Source organism: Dissoconium aciculare (assembly GCF_010015565.1).
Source record: "Dissoconium aciculare CBS 342.82 unplaced genomic scaffold K489scaffold_3, whole genome shotgun sequence".
Lineage (NCBI taxonomy): Eukaryota > Fungi > Ascomycota > Dothideomycetes > Mycosphaerellales > Dissoconiaceae > Dissoconium > Dissoconium aciculare.
In genome coordinates, this window is record NW_022984953.1 from 1,034,637 (window position 1) to 1,058,716 (window position 24,080).

At 53.1% G+C, this 24,080-nt stretch overlaps 11 protein-coding genes across 11 annotated transcripts; 6 read left to right on the forward strand and 5 right to left on the reverse strand.

The window, feature by feature from the left end:
- Positions 1-366: 366 nt before the first annotated feature.
- On the forward strand, positions 367-1,643 carry K489DRAFT_399392 (uncharacterized protein; the record flags this gene model as incomplete). The annotated part of the gene is made up of 5 exons (XM_033606964.1): positions 367-552; positions 606-644; positions 712-739; positions 802-988; positions 1,103-1,643. 5 exons carry the CDS (start codon positions 367-369, stop codon positions 1,461-1,463), a joined length of 801 nt encoding a protein of 266 aa, XP_033462192.1. The 3' UTR covers positions 1,464-1,643.
- Positions 1,644-1,683: 40 nt separating this feature from the next.
- K489DRAFT_429460 (uncharacterized protein) lies at positions 1,684-3,369 on the reverse strand (the record flags this gene model as incomplete). The annotated part of the gene is made up of 2 exons (XM_033608372.1): positions 1,684-3,062; positions 3,160-3,369. 2 exons carry the CDS (start codon positions 3,367-3,369, stop codon positions 1,968-1,970), a joined length of 1,305 nt encoding a protein of 434 aa, XP_033462193.1. The 3' UTR covers positions 1,684-1,967.
- Positions 3,370-4,905: 1,536 nt separating this feature from the next.
- Positions 4,906-6,906, forward strand: K489DRAFT_352409 (uncharacterized protein). Its single transcript, XM_033602469.1, has 2 exons — positions 4,906-5,463; positions 5,596-6,906. Exons 1-2 carry the CDS (start codon positions 5,390-5,392, stop codon positions 6,815-6,817), a joined length of 1,296 nt encoding a protein of 431 aa, XP_033462194.1. The 5' UTR covers positions 4,906-5,389; the 3' UTR covers positions 6,818-6,906.
- Positions 6,907-7,074: 168 nt separating this feature from the next.
- On the reverse strand, positions 7,075-9,271 carry K489DRAFT_377707 (FAD/NAD(P)-binding domain-containing protein). The gene is made up of 6 exons (XM_033604219.1): positions 9,134-9,271; positions 8,953-9,049; positions 8,845-8,884; positions 8,313-8,741; positions 7,706-8,251; positions 7,075-7,625 (listed from the first exon to the last, which is right to left on the reverse strand). The coding sequence occupies exons 1-6, from the start codon at positions 9,256-9,258 to the stop codon at positions 7,171-7,173; spliced, it is 1,692 nt and encodes a 563-aa protein (XP_033462195.1). The 5' UTR covers positions 9,259-9,271; the 3' UTR covers positions 7,075-7,170.
- A 414-nt stretch (positions 9,272-9,685) lies between these two features.
- Positions 9,686-11,287, forward strand: K489DRAFT_387226 (major facilitator superfamily transporter; the record flags this gene model as incomplete). The annotated part of the gene is made up of 5 exons (XM_033606303.1): positions 9,686-10,013; positions 10,069-10,274; positions 10,340-10,634; positions 10,693-10,795; positions 10,861-11,287. 5 exons carry the CDS (start codon positions 9,686-9,688, stop codon positions 11,285-11,287), a joined length of 1,359 nt encoding a protein of 452 aa, XP_033462196.1.
- Positions 11,288-11,657: 370 nt separating this feature from the next.
- On the reverse strand, positions 11,658-12,403 carry K489DRAFT_314079 (glutathione S-transferase domain-containing protein; the record flags this gene model as incomplete). Its single annotated transcript, XM_033600989.1, has 2 exons — positions 11,658-12,209; positions 12,275-12,403. 2 exons carry the CDS (start codon positions 12,401-12,403, stop codon positions 11,658-11,660), a joined length of 681 nt encoding a protein of 226 aa, XP_033462197.1.
- Positions 12,404-12,911: 508 nt separating this feature from the next.
- Positions 12,912-14,658, reverse strand: K489DRAFT_333818 (O-methyltransferase). The gene is made up of 4 exons (XM_033602176.1): positions 14,395-14,658; positions 14,086-14,336; positions 13,598-14,028; positions 12,912-13,540 (listed from the first exon to the last, which is right to left on the reverse strand). Exons 1-4 carry the CDS (start codon positions 14,533-14,535, stop codon positions 13,227-13,229), a joined length of 1,137 nt encoding a protein of 378 aa, XP_033462198.1. The 5' UTR covers positions 14,536-14,658; the 3' UTR covers positions 12,912-13,226.
- A 500-nt stretch (positions 14,659-15,158) lies between these two features.
- Positions 15,159-17,056, forward strand: K489DRAFT_429465 (FAD binding domain-containing protein). Its single transcript, XM_033608373.1, has 7 exons — positions 15,159-15,310; positions 15,396-15,716; positions 15,789-16,063; positions 16,122-16,180; positions 16,238-16,322; positions 16,383-16,492; positions 16,561-17,056. Exons 1-7 carry the CDS (start codon positions 15,230-15,232, stop codon positions 16,935-16,937), a joined length of 1,308 nt encoding a protein of 435 aa, XP_033462199.1. The 5' UTR covers positions 15,159-15,229; the 3' UTR covers positions 16,938-17,056.
- Positions 17,057-17,087: 31 nt separating this feature from the next.
- K489DRAFT_377711 (uncharacterized protein) lies at positions 17,088-18,964 on the reverse strand. Its single transcript, XM_033604220.1, has one exon. The coding sequence runs from the start codon at positions 18,544-18,546 to the stop codon at positions 17,443-17,445; it is 1,104 nt and encodes a 367-aa protein (XP_033462200.1). The 5' UTR covers positions 18,547-18,964; the 3' UTR covers positions 17,088-17,442.
- An 839-nt stretch (positions 18,965-19,803) lies between these two features.
- Positions 19,804-20,496, forward strand: K489DRAFT_368357 (NAD-dependent epimerase/dehydratase; the record flags this gene model as incomplete). The annotated part of the gene is made up of 1 exon (XM_033602942.1): positions 19,804-20,496. The coding sequence occupies one exon, from the start codon at positions 19,804-19,806 to the stop codon at positions 20,494-20,496; it is 693 nt and encodes a 230-aa protein (XP_033462201.1).
- A 1,375-nt stretch (positions 20,497-21,871) lies between these two features.
- K489DRAFT_407859 (multicopper oxidase) lies at positions 21,872-23,818 on the forward strand (the record flags this gene model as incomplete). The annotated part of the gene is made up of 3 exons (XM_033607409.1): positions 21,872-22,127; positions 22,192-22,678; positions 22,741-23,818. The coding sequence occupies 3 exons, from the start codon at positions 21,872-21,874 to the stop codon at positions 23,816-23,818; spliced, it is 1,821 nt and encodes a 606-aa protein (XP_033462202.1).
- Between the last annotated feature and the right edge of the window lie 262 nt (positions 23,819-24,080).

Consider the following 24,080-nt stretch of genomic DNA (forward strand, 5'->3'; position numbering starts at 1 on the left):
TGTATCCACTTCCGAACTAATGCAGGGACTGGATATGACGGGACCCTTTCCGACGTAAGAAGATGACGAGAAACGATCTGACAAGAGATCGAGAAGCCCCAATGAACGAATTAGATCTCGACCTTCGTCCACAGTGCAGATCAGAGGATTGTCCAGTCTTTAATGAGGCAAATCCGCGAAATGCCATGATGTTTGGACGTTATACGGTGTGATCTTCGTCTAGTCTGAGGACATGCCCAAATCGTCCCTCAATGAGAAGCAACCTGGAAAGATATAAAAGGGGACCTGTGGTCCTGAATTTCAAGCCTCTCCGACTCAACAGCAGACAGAATCATCGTTTTGACTTGCATCAATCACTGAATCAATATGCACTTCCTATCCCTTCTTTCCCTCGCCGCGGCAGCCACGGCTAAAGTCCTCGTCAAGTACGATGCGGACGCCAATGACGATCTCTCCAGATTCGGGCAAGTGAACTACGACTGCTGGAGCAGCAACGATTGTGGCACGGCAAACTTCGATGCTGTCAACGGGAATGCCTCACTGCACTTCAGGGTACGCAAACCATCTGAAACCTTTTGTCGTCTTTTTCTGACATGGTCATACAGGCAGGCTACGATGACCAAGGCGTCCGCGCCGCGGAGGTGGTAAGCAATAATCCTACTCAACCACCATTGGACCTTGAGAGCTACGTGACCTGACACCTACCCACAGCACAAGGCCAAGGGATTCCACCGAGCAGGTATAGACTTCATTGCTGCTGAAGATCGAGCATAGAAGAAACACTGACGGGGCTACGAACAGAACACCACATTTATCCCGGAAACACCGAAGTAGACCAGACCTACTACATGGGCTACAAAGTCCGCTGGGACACGGTGGGAAGTGGTCTCATCGTGTTTCAATTCAAGTCCTACCACAAGCCCTACGCGCAATACGGCTATGCAAACATCCCCGTCGGACTCCTCTTCAAGGACGGGAGCCCCGTGTTGTAAGTCTCGAGCGATTCCATATCACCGACGCATTCACGAGTGGAAGAGAACACATCCACAAACGCACACACATACGAACATACGCTGACTGATCCTCCTGCGGAGGGACACAGGACCCTCGCCGCGATCCAAAAACCCGACGCCAACCCCGGCAGCAACCAGCCGAAGGCGGTGTGGTCGAAAGCGCTCGACCTCGGGACCGTCTACCAATTCGGCATCGTGATCAACACCTCGCAGAGCCAGGGGTTCCTCCAGGTGTATTTCAACGGCAAGCTCATCACCATGACGGATCCGTACACGGGCGAGAAGACGCAGAAGCTGGCGGGGAACTTCTTCCCCGGAGGAGATCAGGGCGCGGCGGACCCCAAGATCGGCATGTACGGCGGCAACGACGTGGTCGATAATGGGTATATCTATGATTTTGTCTTGGCGGATTCCCTGGCGGATATCAAGAGTGTCGCTGGGATCGCTTAGATGATGATGATGGTTGGAGCCTGGCGCGGGAAGGTCTGTGCATGAAAAGCTATCGAGGTTTGTGTTTATGTCAAGGTATGGGCTCGTGGGTGGATGGACTGAGACGCCCTTTCAAGACCAGGGCGAAGGCGATGGTATTTTCTCTGCTTGGGTTTCAAGATGAGGGAGCATTGTGAGTGAGTGTTGTCATTGGTCTGTAATTCGACATGAAGTTAATGACCCGCTCACTGGAACACTCGTTTTTGTATTTACTGCTGGAACATCGATTCCATAAATTGCCGACAGGTGCTGGTCTGATGGCTTTCACGTTGTGCTTTTGGGATCGAAAATGCACAATCATATGATACTTAGGAAGGGGAACAAACACCATGTCCTTGATCATCTCCATCACATACCTGTGTGTGCCGCTCGCTGCCTCGATCGCGGTCCGACCAGAAACAAACAAATAAAGAAATATACCGGATCATACGATACAGTGATTTCTGTCTACACATCTTCTATGCATCAATCCTCAACGCGCAGCAGAGACATTTGCTCGCGCAATCTCTGAACTTCCGTTCCAATCTCCATTTCTGTGAAGAGCTCCCTGAAACGCCTTCGACATCGAGCTTCGGTAACTTTCGAAAGCTCCTGCGCGTGCCGTCGAAGACGATTATGCTGACGCAAGAACGGACTCGGGTCGTCGAGATACGCATGCAGGCGATGATGTTGATGGGATGGAATCTCTCGAAGCGGAATGCGATTCTTCGGCGCAGCGGTGTTGGCAGGCTTTCGGACTTGTCCGCCGTCGGCCGGTAGATCGATGGCATAGCGGACATGTGTCCATTGCAACTCGAAGACGCGGCACGCGAGATCGGGAGCATTCGGATCGGCGATACCTGTGTCACGGTCGGCACGGAGCCGACGACGCCAGTTCCAAATACGGGGTTCGTCGGCGACGGCGAGATAGGTTTCGAACTGCTGATTACTACGAGTCGATCGAGTGATACCGATCTTCTTGCTGAGGCCACGGATGTCATCGAAGAAGGGTGCGTACTGCACCCACTCGCTCTCGCTGTCGAAGATCTCTAGAGCAAGCTCGAATTTCTCCACACAGACCGAAGCTGCATCGAGCCAGACGTTGAGGTGCTGCGTCATGAGCTTCTCCCACATGACCAAGCCGCATTCGCGATATCGCCATTCATGGTCTGGCCAATCACACAGGCGATTTGTGATTTTTATCGTCTGAGGCTTGAGGTTTTTCACGACTTTACGGATGCTGTTGCCCTTTTCGAAACCGTGCGGATCGTGCAGTTTGATCATGAAATGCATGTGCCGGACATTTTCGAGGTTCAGTCGCGTCAAGCGTGAGCTCATATGCTGCCACCATCGAGCGGCTATGTGGTAATGATCTGGTGCATACGCCTGGTGGTCTATCCAGAAGAGCTGTACAGCTTGTTTCATCGGTAGCGGGTTTGCCTCGAGCCAAGCTCGACGACAGGTCAGCAAGATGTTCGTACATGACTTCCACGGCCCTCGGTGATCGGGTCGATACCAGTCGACGTGTTTTGGATATGCGCGGGACACGTCCTCATATTGTGCTGTGGCGAACTCGAAGATCTGTGTACACATGGCCGAACGATCATGTGGTCAGCGCGAACTGCGCACCACTCAGACCTCACTGCCCTACAGCAGAATCTTGCGTCCATCAACTTACCACGTATCGAATCTCCGACGGGAGAGTCCGCCAGAGAGGCGAACGCGCCTGCGGGTCACACTTGTGGAGGTTCCGCTCGAGGCAGGTTTCCATCGTCAATTTCTTGCGCAAACTCTGGGGTGTTGGTTTGGCTGATGGTTTGCATGACAAGTCTCCTGCAACGGCATTTCGATTCCCGTCGCGCGGAGCCTGATTCTCTTCTGCACCCATGGTTCGCCGTTTCGGAGCGATGCGCTTTATCTCTGGCAATTAGTCAGATGAGGCCGCATTCGTCTGCTCGATCGTGTCGCTCTGCTTGGCCGCTCTGTGCTGCAATTTCGAGGTCGAATTTGTCAAGTTATCAACTTAAGATTTGTGTGCCTTCCAGTCACTGAAGAAATGTCGCGAACGTAGTTTTCTGATCGGTCGCATCGTAACGATTGGTTTATGTTGGAGGTGAACATGGTATCAAGGTCTGTTGACGTCCATCCATGACTCATCATGGCTCATGATGTTTGTTCCATCGCGAGCGATGTCGTCAATGGTCCGGATGTTAATTCCCAGTGGAGGCGGAGTTTGGGGCTAAGGAACGTTGTGTCTCGGCACGTCTGTGGTCACGCCTCTGTTGGGGTATTACCACATTATGGGAGCTGGATGCACCTGGCTCCTAGATTCGCCAAACTATGGACGGCGATGAGGAGATTGGAGATATGATGATGAGAATGGTGACACAAAACGATCATTGTTCCAGACCTCGGAATAGGGAGTTGTTAGGGTAAAGATTAGGGTTGTCAAGATGTCAGTCATTGCAAACCCTAACCCCCACTTGTCCCGCTAATAACCGAATATATCCATATCTCTTACCATGGGATGATGTTCGGTGAATATTCTTGCTTGGGCACGACAGTGTATTCGTTTGATCTTTCCGTCCAAGACCGCCGCATTATGTATATAGATATTCTGTATAAATTCCAGACCTTTCAAGGTTCCGGCTGAAGGTTGGTCGTATTCAACCATGACTCAGCAGCAAGGGACGTCGCTGCTCAACAAGTGGTCGGAACCGGTCCTTCACTTCACAGGTGGTGGACTGCGCATGCGAAGCCAACCTTGGAACCTTGGGAGGTTCACGGGATTTCGTCCGAGAATTTCATCAGAGCTAACGCAGGGTAACAACCGTCGATGCCCATACACACTATACATGTATCCTGCCGCCTCTCTCCGTGTATATTTATACATTTACTGCCTCTTTCTATATCCATATATATGCTGCCTCTCTTCCTATATCCTATCCTGCCTATCTCCATACACCTAGTTATCGTATCCTACCTCTCTCTATATCTAGATATCCTATCCTGCCTCTCTCCATACGTATTGCCCCCGCTTTCTTCTACTGTGCCGTACAAGTCATCCATGTTGCTTACTGTGATATTGCGGGATTTGACCTGCTCCGTGGCGTACCTCGAGTGGGTGTGTGTATGACTGTATCGCCTTTGACGCGTCCTGAGTGGCTGGCTGAGGCCTAGCTTTCGCGTTATCGACGCCGTGGCTGGCCCCTTCTGACAAGGACGGACACCGCCCTCTCACCGTGGTGTGCATTTCATTGGAGGGGTGAGTTCTCTGACAGATCAGCCACATGTCCGAAGGCAGTGGCCATGTCCTCTCAGCACATATCTTGTGATCATCAGAAGATAGGAAAAGAGAGGGGTCTCGGGAGTCCCTCCATCCCTTTGTGAAGGTTCCAAGGTTTGTTGATGATATCGCGCGCGGCCGCCCCGCCAGGTATGTGCGGTTTGGGCGGTTTCAGGGTCTAGGCTTCTTCCGCAGACCCTGGTTCACCCAAGCTTGAGAGTCGGGCGGGAGCACCTCCTCGTGGCTGAACGCCCTGTCTCGACCCTGCATGTCGAGAGATTATCGTACAACAATCACACGGCTATCGGTATCGGGATGGTCCCGTATTTTCGCAAAATGTCGTGTCGTGTCGAACCTCGTGTGTCGGATTCCGATGACGCGACTCCGACAACATGCTCTTCTGACCTGCTGCGATGATGCCGACCCGACTTCACCAGGATCCCATCTTGGACAACGTCTCGAATACGTACTGAAAGAGCTATTGAAGAAGTAGCAGCGGTCTTGCCCTCCAAAAGATATCATATTGGAATAGTCCTATCGTGGTGCCTGTTTGCAATTTAATGACTGCTGGTCGCAACCGACTCACGAGCCTCACTGGAATGTCCTGAAAGCCGCTGGAAAGATGGCGAGAGACGTGATGTTCGTGTCTTCAAACTCAATTAAGACCAAGGTGAAGACGGGCTGCGGAACCTGCAGGTAAGTTTCTGCCCAGAGGGAAATTCATCTGCCCTGAAGCGCTCCGTTACCCGGGCTTCAGGGTCGGAGGATCGGGCGATCGTGTCGATCTGCCTCATGTTGCGTCACAACCACGCTCACACGAAAAAATAGGATACGAAAGGTGAAATGCGACGAAGGAAAACCGTGCTGCGGGAATTGCGTCGACACGGGCCGTCGTTGCGATGGCTACAAATCTGCCTTCAGGAACTACACTCGGAAACCGACATCGGGCACACAGGATGGAACTGGTACCGCACGGCCTTGTGTTGGTTCCCAGCCATCGCTGCCTGCATCCATGACGGGAAATCCTGCTCATGATGTCGGCCTTCTCAATCAATATTTCTCGACGAAAACGCTCTTTGACGTCCAACTAGACTGCAAGGAGGAGGCACGCGATGTCCTTGAAGCTAGCTTGACAGACCCGGCTATCCAACATGCAATCTCCTCGCTCGTTTCCCTCCGCGCTCATCTTGCAGCGAACGGCGGGGCTGCAGCCACCGCTGCAGCGCAATCCACTGGGTCCGGCCATGACCATAGCACCTTAGAGTACTGTATCGCACTGAGGGCCATTGCCACCAACTTGTCGTCCCAGGGTCCGCATGCGTTGAGGTCCGCGCTGCTTTGCTGTCAGATCTTCATCAGCATCGAACAAGCGCGACAGAACTTTGCCGTCATGGCTCAACATATGGTCCAAGGACTCAACATCATGCGTGAATATCGAGCAAGGCCGAGTTTGGACCCGACCGGTACCACGCTGCTGTCCTCCCGCGAAGACCTGCCCCTGTTGGATGTCTTCCTGATCAAGATGTTTGCCGCACCATGCAGACAATCCGAACCTCCGACGCCATCTGCCGCCACAGCACCACCTGATGACGGGGCTTTCGGATATCCCACACCACCCCAGGAGCCATGCATGAGCTACAGCAACCTGCGCGTCCTGGCGCCCGACCAGCGGGCCGAGCTGAACAAGATTGCCGCGTCGACGCTCGATTTCCTGAACAGGGCTTCGCGCGTCCAGTCAGCCGCGGATGCCCTGCAGCTGCTGCCGACGAAGACGTCCCTACTAGCTGCGCTCCAAGCATGGCCTAGCGGATTCGACACCGGCCACATGATGGACATGCAGGCCGCAGGACCGGAGCCAATAGCGACGTCCTTTTTGCGCTTGTTCCATCGGGTTTTGAATGTCATTCTTCTAGGCGCCGTTTCCCATTCCCCGAGTTTTGCTGTTGACCTGCAGGAGGAGAAGTCTCGCTTGCTGGAGATTGCGGATGGTATTGATGAGCGCTTGAAAACTTTTGGGTCGTCGCGTGATGGTGCTGGTGTTAGTCCTTAGATACACGTTTGGAGATTGCAACGTACACGATGAGAAATTTCATTTACGCTCAGCTGCAGAATTCCAATCGTACGAGAGTTTGTTCCGCGTTGGTGTCTTTGACGAAAATGTCCTTGCCGATGGCACGGAACCTGTGAAATGCAAATGACCAGATGTGCAGCGGCAATATTATACCTCATGTCATTTCGCTCTACGAGAATCTCCATTGAGACAACAACATATAGAATTGTGATGCATCGAACACGTGATCATTTCAAGGACGCAAAAGAAGGAGCCTATCCCATCCCCTCAAAACGCCATTCATCGGCAACCAGAGAGAGAGTTCGAGAGATCTCCCTCTCACCTACACCGCATCAATTGCTCGCGGCGACGAGGACCGGAACCGGCTGCTCTGCGAGAGCCTTCTCCGCGCCCTCGCCCATCATCTGGCCGAGCAGATCCACCGACTTCTTCACCTCCTTCGACACGCCCGCCTCGGCGATCAGACCCAGCGAGCCCTGCACCATGTTCAGCGCGCGGCCGTCGATGATGTCCGAGGCGAAGGTGTCGATGTTGACCGTGTCCTCGGAGCGCACCATCTCGCGGGCGCGCACGCTGTTGAGGATGTTCATCTCGTCCGCCGACAGGTACGCCTGCAGCTCCGCGTGGCTCTGCACGCTGCCCGTCGCCGTCAGGTCCTCGACGCGCTTCAGCACCGCGTCGCGCTTGGCCACGTCCACGGGCGCGAACGCCTTGAGGCAGAAGTCCACCGTCTTGGACACTTCCTCCTGCGTCAGCTTGCCTTGGACGTCGGCCGTTCCTTGAATGACTGGCGATGGTTGGTTTTGTGTTAGCGGGGATTGGCTTTTTTTCTTTATCCATTTTTGGACGGACAGACGGAAGACTTACTAGGGCGGAAATGGGCGAATGCTCGCTCGAACCCTTCATCGTCCCAGTCGCTCAGGACGGGCTCGTCGCTCTCGCGGATCTGCTTCAGCGCGCTGAGCACGATGAGGAGGAAGCGGGTGTAGCCCTCGGCGACCTTCTTCGAGTGCCACGCGAGCGCCTCGTGCTCGGTGCACTGGCCCTTGATGGAGGCGCAGATGGTCGCAGCGGCGGAGAGGCCGCTGGCGACGGCCAAGTGGACACCGGATGAGAAGAACGGGTCGATGAAGCAGCCGGCGTCGCCGACGATGCGGGTGTTGTAGCTGGCGTAGGAGGATGCGCTGTAGGACCAGTCGGAGGCCGCCTTGATCTCGTCGTTCACGAGCGTGGCGTCCTTGAGCATGGGCCCGAGAATGCGGGGGACCGACTCGAGCATGGTCTTGTAGAAGACCTTGTCGCCGGGAGAGCCCATTTCCTTTTTCTTGCGGATGGCGATTTCCTGGTTGACGACGACTCCCACGGAAGTCGTGCCGTCGTGGAGAGGGATGAACCAAGCCCAGCCGCTACCGTCTAGAGCGAGATACGATGTCAGCATCGACATTCGAGATCATTGACGGTCGTTGATACAAACCTGAGAGGGCTTCAAAGTACGGGACGCCCTCCTGGGGAGTACCGACACCGTAGCGTCCCGCATTCTTCCAGTAACCCCAGCTGGCAACATTCTTGAGTCCCTGGTTGAAGTGGCGGTTCTTGAGGTACTTGGTGCTCATGATACCAACACGGCCGCTTGCATCGATGAGGTAATCAAAGTTGATCGTGCCGGTGCTACCGTCCTCCTTGCGGGTCCAGGTCGCGGACACCGGCCGGCCGGGATCCTGGGTCTTCGCATCGGCAGTGCTTGCACCCTCGTGGGGGGCGAATTGAATCGCGGAGACCTTGACACCGTCGAAGATGTTGGCTCCACACTGACCCGCGTGCCTGAAGATGAGGTCGTCGGCTTGGGATCGAACGACGTTCCATGAGTATGCGTTGGGGCCTCCTGCGCCGATGAAGTCGGTGTCTGCGTGATGGTATTAGTTCAACCCCCGAGGCAAAAACTTAACTCACAAAGCCTTCCTAATGATAATTTTACTGATGTCGGAAATGGCTCCGCGGTGACTTACATGCCGGTTCTTTGTTGTTCAGCACGAACGCTGCGCCGATCTGTTCGAATAATACAATCATTAATTTGCACTGATCTCAGCCTCATGGCAGTTTTCAAGATAACTTACCTTCTTGTAGAAACCATGTGCAACAAACTTGTCGTCCAGATCGATAAAACGAAAGAAATGACGCAGAGAAGGCAGCATGCTCTCTCCCACGTGGTATCTACAAAGCGTTGTGTCAGACCCCTGCCCCGACCGTGCCGAATTCTCGGGCCGAAATTTTGGAGTTTGGGCGGGCCAAATTTACCTGGGGAACTTGTCGCCTTCGAGGACGACAGCTTCAATTCCCTCACGGGCCAACGCCGAGGCAGCATATGAGCCAGCCGGCCCACCGCCGATGATAAGGACTTTGGTTCGCTCGGGAATGGCCATGTTGCAGTATTCATGGGCTGATATTGAGATCAATGCTCTACAAACGTATGATCACATACTGGCTTGAGCGTTAAATACATGGTCCATACATTATGGACTTTGAACCACCACCAGGCGAACCACTATACCGTCCATGTCGCAGGCCGGGCACAGTATGAATTAACGGCTTCCGAGACGTACAGGTAATGTTGATGGAACGGAAACGCCATGCATACCGTGCGGCGCAGGTGCATGTGTCCAGCGCCACCAAATTGCTCGCGAGGTGGTGTGGTCGGAATCCGTCGTTTTCCGACGTACCAGAATCAAGCATTCTAAGCTTTTCTCGCTTGCATCCCCATGTTTTCGCCAATACTCGAGACTGTTCGTTACCGAAACAATTGAATCCTGTCAAGCAAGCTGATCGATTCGAAATTCAATCGTTTCTGAGATGGACAGCACAGTACGCACTGAACGATCGGTTTCGCCTGATGCCAGCGCTTCTCAAATGGAGAAGTCGGCCTCTGTCCAGCCCTCGAAATCGCTGTCCTCACAAGATGGATCCTTGAGTGAGCCCGAGGCTGGTCAGAGTCCGCAGCCAAGAAATGAGTTTCCTGAGGGAGGCGCGACGGCTTGGCTGACTGTCGCTGGTGCAACTGCATGTCTCTTCGTCTCGTTCGGTTGGGTCAATGCTATTGGTATATTCCAAGAGTACTACCAGGCAAATCAGCTACGCGAGTACAGTCCGTCAGACATCGCATGGATTCCTTCGCTCCAGAGTACGTCAGCTTCGAAGAGATGCTACATGATGCAATGACCATTAACAACCAACAGTCTTCTTCATGTTCGCTGGCGGCATCATCGCTGGCAAGATCTTCGACGACTATGGTCCTCGTTCGCTGCTCATCGCTGGCACGTTTCTGCATGTGTTCGGGTTGATGATGACTAGTATATCAACGACGTACTACCAGATTCTGCTCAGCCAGGCCATCTGCTCGGCGATGGGCGCATCACTTGTCTTCAACCCGGCATTCTCGAGCGTGGGTGATATTTCCAGACTCGATCATAGAGGGGCTTTGATACTGATCGTTTACGATATGACTAGGTGTCGACGTGGTTCTTGAAGAAGCGTGGCGCTGCATTAGGCATCGTCGCCGCGGGATCATCTTTGGGAGGCATCGTTTTCCCTCTCATGATCATCAATCTCCTCCCGAAGATCGGATTCGGTTGGACCATTCGATGCTGTGCATTCCTAATATTGGCCCTGTTAATCTTCGCATCCTTCACTCTGACAAGTCGCCTCGAGCCTACGAAGCGACCCATTGAGGTCATGGCATTTATCCGGCCCCTCAAGGAGCCAGCATTCGCGCTCTGGACTGTCTCGGTATTCTTCTTCTACTGTACGTGCGAATTTCGATCCTTCCTTCTTTCCCTGTACCTGGCTGACGCGCTGTACAGGGGGCATGTTCGTTCCATTCACCTTCATCGTTGCACACGCCGTTGCTCATGGGATGTCTCCTCAATTTGCGCAATACCTCGTCGTGATCTTGAATGCATTCAGGTGAGTCATCGAGCAATGAGAGATGCTTCGTATCATGAATCTCTAGCTGACGACATCTGTTTCAGCCTCATCGGACGTACCGTTCCCAACGCGGTTGCCGACAAAGTCGGACTTTTCAACGTCATGATCGTCATGGCCACCTTGACTTCCGTACTTGTTCTGGGCCTGTGGATCCCCGCCACGAACGACGCAGCCATCATCGCCTTTGCCGCACTATTTGGAATCTCCTCCGGTGCTGGCATCAGCCTTACGCCCGCGTTGTGTGCAAAGCTGTCCCCGATCCGGGAAATCGGGGTCCGCACAGGGACGGTCTTCACCATCTCAGCCTTTGCTGGACTTACGGGCTCGCCCATTGGCGGTGCCATCATTGCAAGCAGTGGAGGTAACTTCACCTACGCTATCACGTTCGGCGGCGTGACCTGTGCAATTGGAACTCTCCTGTTCGTCGTGACTCGCATTGCCTCCTTTGGATGGGACTGGAAGAAGATTTGAGCATTGCATTGTAGAAAGTGGTAATAGATCTCTTGCAGGCGTCAAATTGGAATTCGTTTGCTTTTGAATCAGAGCGGTATTTAGATCTCTTGCAGGCGTCAAATTCGAACTACTTTGCCTTTGAATTTGAGAGAAATTTAAGCGAATACAGATTGCAGCACAGGGAGATTTTCGTTCGCGGAAAGGGGGAATCACGAAGGTCGCTTCCTAATGTGTGTGGCTTGTGTGCCATGGATTTCATTCGTTGACCGACACTCCAATCAAACCCATTTCACTGACGGATCATCCAATAATGTTTCATGAATCATAGTATTTTGGCTGGCAACACGCTTCTGCGGCTGCCGGAATCTATCAAACTGCTCCCTCGCTTCTACTTACGAGCTGCAGCAGCTGCTGCAGCAGCCATCGCCTCTCGGTCGGCGTCCATCAACTTCTTGATGGCAGGTCGTTCAATACATCGGGTCCACCACGCTGCAACAGCCTTGCGGCTTGTCACGACATCCCCGTACCCGCACGCAAATAGTCTCTGGATCAGCGGGATATAGTTGATGTCCACCAAAGTGAACTCCTTGCCCGCCATGTACTCGCGGCTTTGCAACTGTCGCTCGGCAACGTCGAAGAAGGCGTCAAGTTGCTTGAGCGCGCTCTGGACGACAACCTCATCGGCAGGCAAGTTCATGAACTTCTTGGCGAATTTCTCGAACCCGATCTTGCCAGCTGGGTCGGCGAAGTAGAGAATTTCTTCTAGCTGGGCTTGGTTGAATAATGCCGTTGACTCGGCGTCCTCTTTCGGCAGGAGCGGGAATGAGTACTTGGTCGCGATGTATTGGCAAATGGCTCGGCTCTCGTAGAGTGTGAAGCCATCCGGAAATGTGACGCTGGGGATCTTGCCCCAGGGATGACGCTTGAGGTTCTCAGGAGACTAAAACAGCAGAGTCAGTACGTGAAAATGGGCTTCGATACCTGACATGAAGGGCGGATGCTCACCTTTTGCTCGCCTTTTCGTAGATCGATTAGCTGATAGTCGAAATCGGTGAAGCCACCTTCAGCGAGGACCAGGCGCACTCGGTCGGTGTTGGACGAGCCGCGACCGCCGTAAAGAGTAAATGCGGGCATTTTCGAGGTGTGTACGAGTCTCGTTCCTAATGTCCGGCCGTGATTCAAGATCTTAGACATGCACTCGTAGTCACTGGAATATATGGTGGCTTGTGTAAAGATTGGATGAAGCAGGCAAGATGAGCGCAAAAGTAATTGTTCAGAGGATCATATGAAGGATCCCATCAAACCATTTATATACCTCGATCGACTGGATTACTCACGATGGCCGCACAGATCGCAGTCCGGAGCTCCGAAAACCTGCGCAACCGGACAAACATTATCAGCGATATCACCGCTCGTTGGCGCGAAAATATGCGGCGACGAGCGTTACAGTACCTGCATGGAATCCTACAGCCGGAAATCGGCGTGATGTATGAGCTGAGGTGTTCAAACCGAGGACGCTGATAGGCTACATCGCTTGGAGGTCCCAATTGGGGCAAGCGCGCGCCAGCTCGACTGTCCACATTTCTGAGGAGCAGTGAAACGCTCCCACCGGCACTACTGCATGTCTTTTCACGGCGGTGATATTTACTAACATCCGCGCGATGCCCCACAAGTCTCAATCGAGCGATCGTATGCGCCGGACAAAGCTTGGTAACACATGCTTCATCATCGCGGACTTCGCGACCCTCAAAATTCCGCGCTCAGCGGCGCATCATGAAAATGCAGTACACACGGCAAGCAAGGATTCCGTAACTATGAAAGACATTCCGGAAAATGATCTCCGTCGACAGTACCAGCCTGCAGGTTTCACGAGATCAAGATGTACCCAGGGAAAATAGGAAATGTATTCATGCGCCGACCTATCAATGGACCATCCTAGAAACGCCATTCTAACCAATCACAAGCGCTCCGCAACAATGATGGAGTTGGTCATGACCTCTGCATAGGTCTTGACCTCGACAAGCTTGAGGCCCGCCTTACCAAGCAAATCATGCCATTGGTCAACAGTCCTCTCCAACGCGTTCAGCATGGTGTACATGTGTAGATCCAGGCAGGTTGACCACCAGTGCACGCCCTTGTTCGGCAGCACCATCTCGTCGATGAGGATTTGCGAGTCCGCACCCATGGCGGCGGCTGTGTTCTTGAGGATCTTGATGGAGTTCTCCTCGTCCCAGTCGTGAAGCACGGTACGCATATAGTAGAAACGGGCGCCTGCGAAAATTGGTCAGAATGATATCTTCCGCTTTCTGCTGCGAAAATGAAACATACCTTTGATGGGTTGAGGAGTGAAGAAGTCGTAAGACATGAACTCAATGCCCGAGAAGGGAGGCAGCGCATTGATGGTCTCCGGCAGATCCTGGACGATGACACGGCCGGCAAGGTTGGGGTACCGGGATCGTAGCCGCTTGCTCTGGTGACCGATGTTACCACCAATGTCAACGAACAATGCACGGTCTTGAGTGACAGCGGAAGCCGCCTCCGCGAATTGCACGACGTCGAGCCAGTCACCATCTCGTGGCACACTCATGAGCTTTTGGAAGTAGCCGAGCTTCTCGGGGTACTGCTTGTAGTATGGGAACCAGTCCAGCTCTGTGTTGACCGACTTCTGCCAGGCGCACTTTGTGCCGGGAGGAGTTGTGAGCTTTGTGTCTTTCAGGAAGTCAGGGAGGGCTTGGTAAGCTGGAATGGCCATAGTGAAGCTGTGTTGGATTAGTCAGGCTCAATCACCGCGCACAAAGTCATGCTGCGAGACATACATGTATCTCAAGCTGCCCTCAATGGCAGGGTCTGAAAGCGAACGTGTGACGAGGTTAGGTCCGAACTGATCTTGACCAGTCTCCGCAATGAAGCGGTTGGCGGCCAGGAACCGCAAGATGCGGCCGAGGAGCGCTGGCTCCGCCTTGGTGGTGGCGGCAATCTCATCCAGCGTCATAGATGAAGAGCTCCCGCTCAGCAACTTGAACAATCCAATGTCACAGCCAGCTTTGATCATGGGCACCTCAAGAGCCTGCAAGAACGATGGTGTCAACGGACATGCATATTGCGAGTGAATCAGATACACATACTCCATTGAACAGGCGCAGCATCGTGTCGTTTGGAGTCTCCATGGAGTCTGCGGCACTTCGCAGATGGTCCTGCATCTTGAGACGTGCGGCCTCGTCGGCACGCACTCTACCCATATCCTTGGTCAACTTGGAGCTCAGCATGGTGTCTGTGATTTACGTTGTATGTGTAGAAGCGATTGTTTGAAGAAGTAGCTCGCTGCACAACACAGACTAGTATGGCCAGAGGAGTTAAACAGAACGACCCAATGTTTTATGGCAGCGTATTGTCCAACATATATCTCGAGATTTCGATTTTCATCTTGACCCTCTTGACATCTGAGCCCGGCCACATTTGTTAGGCGCCTAGGCGCCCACACGAAAACCACGTGCACTCGTTATACACGGATACCGACCATTGTTCAGACCGTCGCTGCTTATTCCCAGGGACATAATGGCTGCCTGTAGAACTACTATCTGGCGAAGCAAGCATGGAGATGTGCAATTACATGCAGGGACATGCATGGAGAAGGTTGGGGGCCTTGCCAAATTCGGACGGAATCCTGGCTGGTCGTAGACCGACGGAATCCCGAGCCCTCGATTATTTGCTGAGGAACCGTGATCTCGGGATTGATGATGAGTCGAGGTTCGCTTCCACTCACGAGGTGTCCCTGCAGTAGATCACGCATACGAGCATGTCCCACAATGATTCTGTGTTCGGCCACTCGCTTCGGGTCTTGCCGATGTAACATCATCGACGTATATAACAAGAACGTCGTATGTATGGAAATCCCGGGGGGATTGAGCACACTCGAGTGCGAGCAAGACATCATACCAAAACAAGCGACGTCCAGTAACAATGGAGATCATCATTGTCGGTGCCGGTATTGCAGGCCTCAGCGCCGGTATCGCGCTGCGCCGTGCAGGACACTCCGTGAATGTCCGTTCAATCAACACGCACCGTCTCACGCTGATCGCAACAGGCGTTCATTGCGTCCTCTTTGCTGATACCGTTGATTCGATAGATATTCGAGCAGTCCGCTCTTTTGCAGGAAACCGGCGCGGCCATCTCCATCGCTCCCAATGCCTCACCAGTGCTATGTGGGTGGGGATTTGACATTGCGAAATCGCGCATGGTCGCTATCCGCACAGGAAGTATCCTCAGCGGCGCCAATCTGCAGACAATAGTTCCGAACTACTACGTCAACATCAAAGAGAACTATGGCGCGCCGATCTACTCGGTTCATCGCGTAGATTTGCACGATCAACTCAAAGCTTTGGCCACAGGCGAAGCAGGGCCTGGCCAGCCATGCAAGCTCCACGTGCGATCGACGGTTAAGAATTACGTAAGCAACATCACCAGCACCTCGCCAGCGGTGGGGGTGTCCGGTCACAACATCGCTCACATGTTTCATCAGGATGCCGTGAATGCAAGGATTACCTTGGCCGATGGCACGACTCGACAGGGTGACCTGATCATCGCTGCCAATGGTGTCCACTCTACCGCCCGCGAGGCTGTAGGTGTCACTGACGACAGCATCACGACCGAGACTGGATGGGCGTCTATGCGATGGCTTCTGCCGACCAGCGAGCTCTTGGCTGACCCGGAGATTGCAAACTTGGTCGAGAAATCCACTCAGAGATTTTACATGGGTGCTCAGGGCGGAGGCCTGGTGTGGTACCAATGCAGAGAGTAAGTTGGAAATGTTTCGGCCTGTCGACGAGCATATGCTAATCATACCGAATTGAAGCAACGACGTCCAGAACTTCCTCTACCTCTCGCGGTCGTTCGGTAACGATGCTACAGAAGGTACGTGCATACGACATTCTCTCGAACGAGGGTTGCATTGACGATGTCCCATTCTAGACTTCCAGGCGGCGGTGGACCCCAGCGTGATGCTGGAGCACGCCAAGACGGAATTCCTCAGCCCTGCACTGCACAAGGTTCTTGCGTAAGTTCGCCCTCAATCGTTGCAGGCTACAGACATTACACTTACTCACACGCTGTACAGGAAAGCTCGAAATGTCAAGTTCTGGAAGCTGGTCGCTCGCAGCCCCTTGCCTACGTGGCGCAAGGACAAGCTGATTTTGATCGGCGATGCCGCTCACCCTATGCTTCCATGTAAGTTCCACATTCAGAACTCAAGCGTTTAGTCTAATTCGAGCTCCATCGCTGACACAAACACACAGTCCAAGCCCAAGGCGGTGGTCAAGCCATCGAAGACGCCGCCGTCCTCGGCACGCTCTTAGAATCAGTCCACGACAAAGCGACCTTGGAGAAGCGTCTCCCGCTCTTCGAGCAGATCCGAAAGAATCGTGGTTCAGCCGTTCAGACTTTGTCCAACTCCGGTCCTCCAATGCCCCAGAGTGTGCGCGACGCAGCGGCCAAGTTTCTGCCTGCCAGCACGAAGCTGGAGAGTCAGGATGATATTATTGACCTCCTCTTCTCGTATGATGTGCTGGGTACGGCAAAGGCCGCTTTGGCTGAGTTCGAAGCTGAGTCGAATGGGCCGAGCAACGGCGTGGTGAATAGCTGGTCTAGCGAGCCATCTTCCGTTACAGCTTGAGACCCGCAACTTCGAGCATCAATTTGCATTTTATGTAGAAATGAGACCAAACTATCATTTCTTATAAGCTGAAACGGAAGCATCGAGCGTGTGATTGGAAGATGAGATAGCGATGGTATCAAATGATGATTCATTTCAAGTAAAATGAGATGGGTATTCTGCAAGAGTATCTATACTAAAATCTGGTCGTCATAAAATCGTAATGCTCACGCCTCATGCCCTGGACGACAAATAAAATCGCCAAATATCGATCTGAATCGGATTCATAGAAAGTAAATCAGAATGTCATTTTTCCTCGTGATATTGCATTCACCAATGAACTCGACCTGGAAAGAAAATCCGAAGCGGATGGGTATCACAGTATGGTGATGATGAAACATAAAAGTACCAGTGAGATAGCTTCCTAATGATGGGGCCAGGCCTCATGCCCCCTCCCACCCATAATGCAAGCAAGCAAGCACGCAAGCGAGACGCACCGTGCTTGGCGACAGCCCAGAAAAGCTATTTACGCCAAGGCGAAGATCTGCGCACGTGCGTTATGCAGCCGATTGCGTAGAGAGGAGGTGAGATTCTGATGCACACTGTTTGGAAGACCTTCCGGAGATCCTCGCAGAGTCATGAATTGATCGGCGGGGATTTCGCAAAACCGTTGTGCCAGAGAGTCAACGAGCCCCTCAATCGCGTTGAGCTCCCCAGTCATGACTTGGGCATAGATCGCTCGACCTAGTTTGCCGTCGATCTGATGATGGCCGATCGTGATAGGCTGGCATTGGACTCGCGCCGAACTATTCCGTTGGGAGGTGGGCGATGCGCTGCTATTTAAAGCATCTGAGGACTCGTCTTCGGATTCCAGATAAGCGGTGATCATGGCGCTATTCCAAACAGTGAGGTTGCCGCAAATGCTCAGAAGTTGGAGTTGCACCAGCGATTTGGCGGCACACGGGCATGCGAGGATTGAACGTAGACATTGGACAACATCTCTGTTCGTCGACAGTACGGTTTCCATTTTGCGAGCTGGCTGAACGATCTGATTAATGTCGTTGGCGCCGAGACAGGTCGATTGAGCCATATGTAGAGTCGTGAGTGCTCGAAGAGCGATTGTGAGGCATGTCTCGGAATGAAGCTGCTGTGATCTACAGTGCTGTGCTTGTGATTGATCAGACGAAGAATGCCTCGACAAAGAGGGAGCTATCCGTGGAGAAGGCGAGGTCGAGGATGAGCTGTGGACTCTCCCAGATAACGAAGATGACGACGAGGACGACGCTGTTCGACCCGTGACCTCAGGGAACCATGCTGAGTATTGTGCGGGATCATGCTTGGAGAAGTCTAGAGGTGTCCATATGTCGATGTCTGAACTGAGCAGGACATCGCTGGAGATCGTATCCGAAGGTAGTCGCAAAGTCAGGTCATCGACCATTGTGAAGTCTGTCATCGCAGAGTCGGTGTCGAACATCGGTAATGTCATCGATGTCGGCATCTGCGACATGTCGGTGTCCGTGTCGGGCGGAGGCTGCCATGTTGTATCGCTGCCTGGCGGAGCAAACCCTTCAGCCGAAGCGAATGCAAAGTAGCTGTCAGAGCTTAGGAGCCCGTCATCGTAGAAAGGCATCTTGCAGGCTTTGTTGAAGACTCGAGGCTGTCTTCAGGAAATGGAAACCGAATGGAATGGGGAAGCGGACTATGTCGATCCCGGCCCTGGTATATATCACGACTCCCATCATATGCGTGGGGATGCGAATCAGAATATGTTCCTACATGCCCAATCCTGCCTGCAGCTTACGCGATGAACCTGGTCGGCGCGAATACGGCGAGCACGGCACGGCCAGAGGTGATAGGCGTAAATCTATGGCCCGCAGGGTTGTTGCTCCAAGCCATGTGTGTCCCTCGTGGCGCCGATTAGGCGATGCTTACGATCTACCAAGGTAACCTGGGCTGCATGCAAGGACCCTGTGGTCGTGCGAAATGGTAGTGGTTGGCAGCAGTAGTACTGGTACATGTACCCTGATACGGTTCACGACAGGGATGCGATAGCGGATGTGTGTAGTAGCAGGTAGGTGCATGGGTCGTAGATTTACATGATGGTAGGCGTGATTGATCTGGCTACTGCTCGCACTTCCACTACTCATTAGGCTTAGTGTAGTCGCAGTGGTGGTAATGTTTCGGGCGTGGGCGAAGCAATCAGGGCGTGCTGGGCGTGGCAGGCACAAGCTTTTTGCCCTAAAATGGGCATCAAATGATTCACGGCCGGGGGTGACGGCTGCGGGCAGGAAGAGGAGACATGCAGCATATCACACGCAGCACAACCCCCTTCCACGACCGGTTTCCGCCCGCTTGGATGAGACCGTAGCGAAAATCATCAGAGGCGCAGCTGAAAGCGTATGGGCAGGCGTATGCGGGATGAAACAGTCGCCCAAAGATATACAAGTCTACACTGCACTACTTAGGTACACGGCATATGCATTATTTCTCTTTGGGTTAACAGAGCGAGAGAGCCAATCGGAGATTCCGCAACCACGCTATTCCCGCCCGGCATTCATCACACACACGGATATGGAATCTCAAGATTCCCGATACTGGACACACATTCACTCACGCATTCCTACGCAGGCAGACATTCGCCTCGTGAGCTTAGAAATCTCCGCCGCAAAGTTGAGGATGATGACTGTGTTCAAGGAATTTAAAATGGCGACCTGAGCCCGCCAGGATCTGGAAATTCCCCAAGAACCACATTCAAACATCTCTGGACTTGTAAAAGACTACTCCTGCTTTTCCCATCAAACCTCTACGTCGTACTTTTTACGTTTTTCTCGCCAAGTTCCCACCTGGGAGACCAATCAGACAAGTCCAGAGACACTTCACGGCCATCATGCATTTCCTCCTCCTTGGCGCAACTGGCCGAACTGGCAAGCATGTCGTCCGCGAGCTGCTTGCTCAGGGCCACACTGCCGTCGCTCTGGTCCGCAATGCAAACAGCCTCGACGCCCAACCCGGTCTCACCATTGTAACCGGAACGCCGCTCTCAAAACCGGACATCAAGAAAGCCTTGTCTGCCGCACCTTCCCTTACACCCGAAGCCGCCATCTTCACCTTGAATGCTGTGCGCAAGTCAGAGAGCCCGTTCGCGGCTCCTCTTTGCCCTCCACGTTTCCTCGCCGACTCATGCGCCAATGCCTGCGAGGTCCTGGAAGAAGCTGGTATCCGCCGCATCGTGGTCATGTCGACCGCGGGTGTCGGTGACTCCTGGGGCAACCTCCCATGGCTTTCCAAGGGCTTCATGGGCTGGACCAATATCAAATATGCGCTCGAAGACCACAGCCTTTTAGACAAGGAGATCCGCACAACCAAGATGGAGTGGACACTCGTCCGAGCCACCAGACTCGAGTACGACAACCCAAAGGCAGCACCTATCGACCCGAAGGCGGAGGTGAAGACCTTGGGCAGTGCCGGCAAGGGCATGTCAATGACTGACAGCGTCAACATCAGCAGTGCAGCCAAGTTCCTGGTCAAGGCGGCGGTGAACAAGCTCTACGTACGGGAAGCTGTGGTCATCAGGGATTAGATCTTGCGGAGAGGGCTGCAGCCCAAGAGTTTGAAATGATTTTATGCGTCAGCTATTCACCCGCGTAATATACCGCAGTATCCGCTTTAGCTCAGATATGAATGCAATAGTATCGTCAAAATCAAATCCGGTGCTATGCGTATTCACAATCTCTCGAATTATGGTGTGGCCTGATGCGAGGGCGGTTCAGCCTACCCTGCAGCTTCGATGTGGGCCCAATCAGAGCGCTGCCGGTCCTTGTTCATATGGTCGCGGGGTCCTCAACAAGCCATCTAGAGCTGCCGCACAGACTTTCATGCACCCACCGTCCGACATAGACGAGGCATTATGCAAGAGTGTCGTATCGGCACTCTTTTCGGGCATTCGCGGAATCCTCGAGGGGTACAGCAGGACAAGGCGGCCAGCTTCATGTGGAACCCAACGCACCTGCATTGTGTTGTCTGCACCTGCATTATGCAGGGCTGTCTGTCTGTTGTTGCAGGAGTGAAGGTGTGAACTAGTAAAGGGTCCGGTTGTTTTCATTTTATCCACGGCTTAAGCCGAAGCTGGTGACTAAAATTTCGTTATGCACGAAGTCGGAGCGGCGCGACGTACCGCGCCGCTGGAAACTCGCGCGGTCTGGCGACGATCTCCATCGATCGTCTTCGCGTGTAACTCATGTTTGGACTACACCTCGTTGATCATTGCCCTGTTAAGATTTGCCCGCCTGGCAGAAGCACAAACGTCAAGCATGCCAGCATCTTCTTAAAACATACCTTGGCAGTCTTTCACCTTGGTGAATTGTCATATTAAAGTGTTGTACTTGCTACGACACATCATGTCAAGCAGATCCACTATTGGCCCCCGTCTCGGCGACATGCGGGGACAACCATAGCATGCAAGCGTCCCTTGCCCAACGCGTCTCGTCGGCGAAATCCGTGGTTCTCCGACTTAACGAAAGCTTGTATGGCCAACGTCGGATTCTTGATTTTATGGTCGACCGTGGCATGCAGACGGCTGAGTATAGAGTCTGCAGGATTTGATGACCCTCCAGGAGCCGTGCAAAACTCCTGTTTCGACCTAGCGCCGACTTCCGGAAACCGAGCGACGATCATCGCTTGATCTCTGAGTAACAACGTGCACAGCCTCTCGAGGCCGATTTCCGATGCTTACGCGTTAGAATGTTAACTCGAGGTCTGGACCAGACTGTTGTATTGCAATGGAAGCATAGCCACGTGGAGTTGCATGCGTGTTCGCATCCTGCGAACGCTAGACATGTGCCAACTTATGTCCTTCATGAGCACATATATTTACCTTGGTTCCGAGAGATTGTATGCCGGATGACACTTGACAGCACGCGAGCTTCAGTACAACCGTTTTTGTCCCTGACATCAGAATGAAGTTCCAGAAAAACTTACTCGCCCTTGCAGGGGTCATCCTCGGCCTCTTACAGCCCGCCTATGCTCGAAGGCCGTTGAAGGTGTTTGACCTGACCCTGACATGGGAAAAGTACGCACCAGATGGCTTTGCAAGGCAGATGATTCTCATCAATGGTCAATTCCCAGGACCCCTGATCGAGGTCAACCAAGGAGATGCGGTAGAGATCCGTGTGCGTAATCGTCTACCCGTCAACACTACTGTGCACTACCATGGTAAGCTTTCAAATTCTGCATGTTGCTGTGCGAACGGGCCGATGATCTAACGGTTGTACTGCAGGTATCGAAATGCTTCGCACGCCTTGGTCAGATGGTACCCCTGGCTTATCTCAGCGTCACATTCAGCCTGGTAGGGATTTCACGTACCGCTGGAAAGCGACACAGGCCGGATCGTACTGGTACCACTCGCATGAGAAGAGCCAGACGGAAGATGGCTTGTACGGCCCGATCATCATCCATCGCAAAGCCGATGCTGCCAGGCCGTTTTCGCAGATTTCTTCGGATCCTGCTGATATCCGGGCCATGCTTCTTGCCGAGGCCCACACTAAACCCGTGCTGCTCTCTGATCATCGCCACGTGACCTCTGAACAGGGATGGGCAATCAATCTTGCGTCAGGCATCGAGACGCCATGCTATGATACTCTGCTAGTCAACGGCAAGGGCCGAGTTGACTGTTGGTCAGCTCAGAAGATCGCCTCGCTATACACGCCTGAACAGCGATTCTTCCTGAGCTTGGGAGGAAATGGAACCTCATTTACTCCCAAAGGGTATGTACCAAGTGCCGAAAGCTTATATTTATTCAGGATAATCGAGTTGACATTTGTTGCAGATGCCTGCCTGCTTCCATCATTGCCAATGTCTTGTCCAGGAAGTTCCCCACAAATATTTCCACTATTCCGCCAGAGATCTTTGATGTATGCACGTCCACCAATGCCTCGAGCGAGGTCTTCACAATCAACAAACAGCCCAACACTGCAGTAACATGGGCCTCGTTTGACCTCATTGGTGCCTTTGGCGTCATCACGGCTGCATTCTCCATCGATGGCTACTCCATGTTCATCTATGCTGTCGATGGCAACTACATCACGCCACAGCCCGTCGAGGCGGTTCAACTAGCCAATGGGGACAGGTACTCGATCATGATCAAGCTTGACAAGCCTGGTGACTACACCATGCGGACAGCTTCTCTCACGATGCCGAAGATGTTCACTGGTTTGGCAACCATATCTTATCGCGACAAAACATCGTCTGCGCCTCTCGTGACCAATGCCACGAGTTTCCTCAATGACGTTGGTCGTAACACTTCTGCTTCCGTCCGCTTTTTTGATCAGTCCAAGATGAAGGCGTTCCCGCCTAGACCAATCGCCCAGTACGCTAACCAGACCTTCAAGCTGGCAATGCGTCAGGTTGGAACTAGCTACGATTGGGCCCTCAACAATACCGTATATCCTATGAGCCTCGATGACCAGGCCCCCCTTCTCTTCCAGCCCAGCCCTGGCAGATATAACAACGTCACCATCACGACTTTGAACAACACATGGGTCGACATCATCTTCCAGGCTGTTGACTACCCAATGCCTCCTCACCCTATCCACAAGCACAGCAATAAAATGTTTCTTCTCGGCCAAGGCTTCGGAATCTTCCCATGGAACACCGTCGCCGAAGCAGCCCAGGTCAATCCAAGCTTCTTCAACTTCGTGGACCCTCCGCGACGTGATGGCTTCGTCACCCCTCCCGCTGTGCAGGGTCCCAGCTGGATGGCAATCCGCTACCATGTCGTCAACCCTGGCGCGTGGCTACTGCACTGCCACGTGCAAAGCCATCTCCGAGGCGGCATGAGCATCGCCATGCAGGATGGCGTCGACGAATGGCCGACTGTCCCGCGCGAGTATTTGGATGCTCGGTGATTCCGCTGGACAAGGACGGTCCCGAAAATCCAAACCATTTCCCTCCAGAGGATAATCACACTCGCTACTCACGCTCTGCATGTTTGGGGCTCCGGTAGACTAGGTGCACAATTTTTCTGTGATTACTTTTGTATGCTGCTGATCAGTGCATAAATGGCGAAATTTCCTTTCCTGCATATGGACTATCTACGATGTATCGAAATATCTTTGCTTCAGCAAACAAATTTGTACGCGCCAACACTTTTCCGCTCTGTGTTCACCG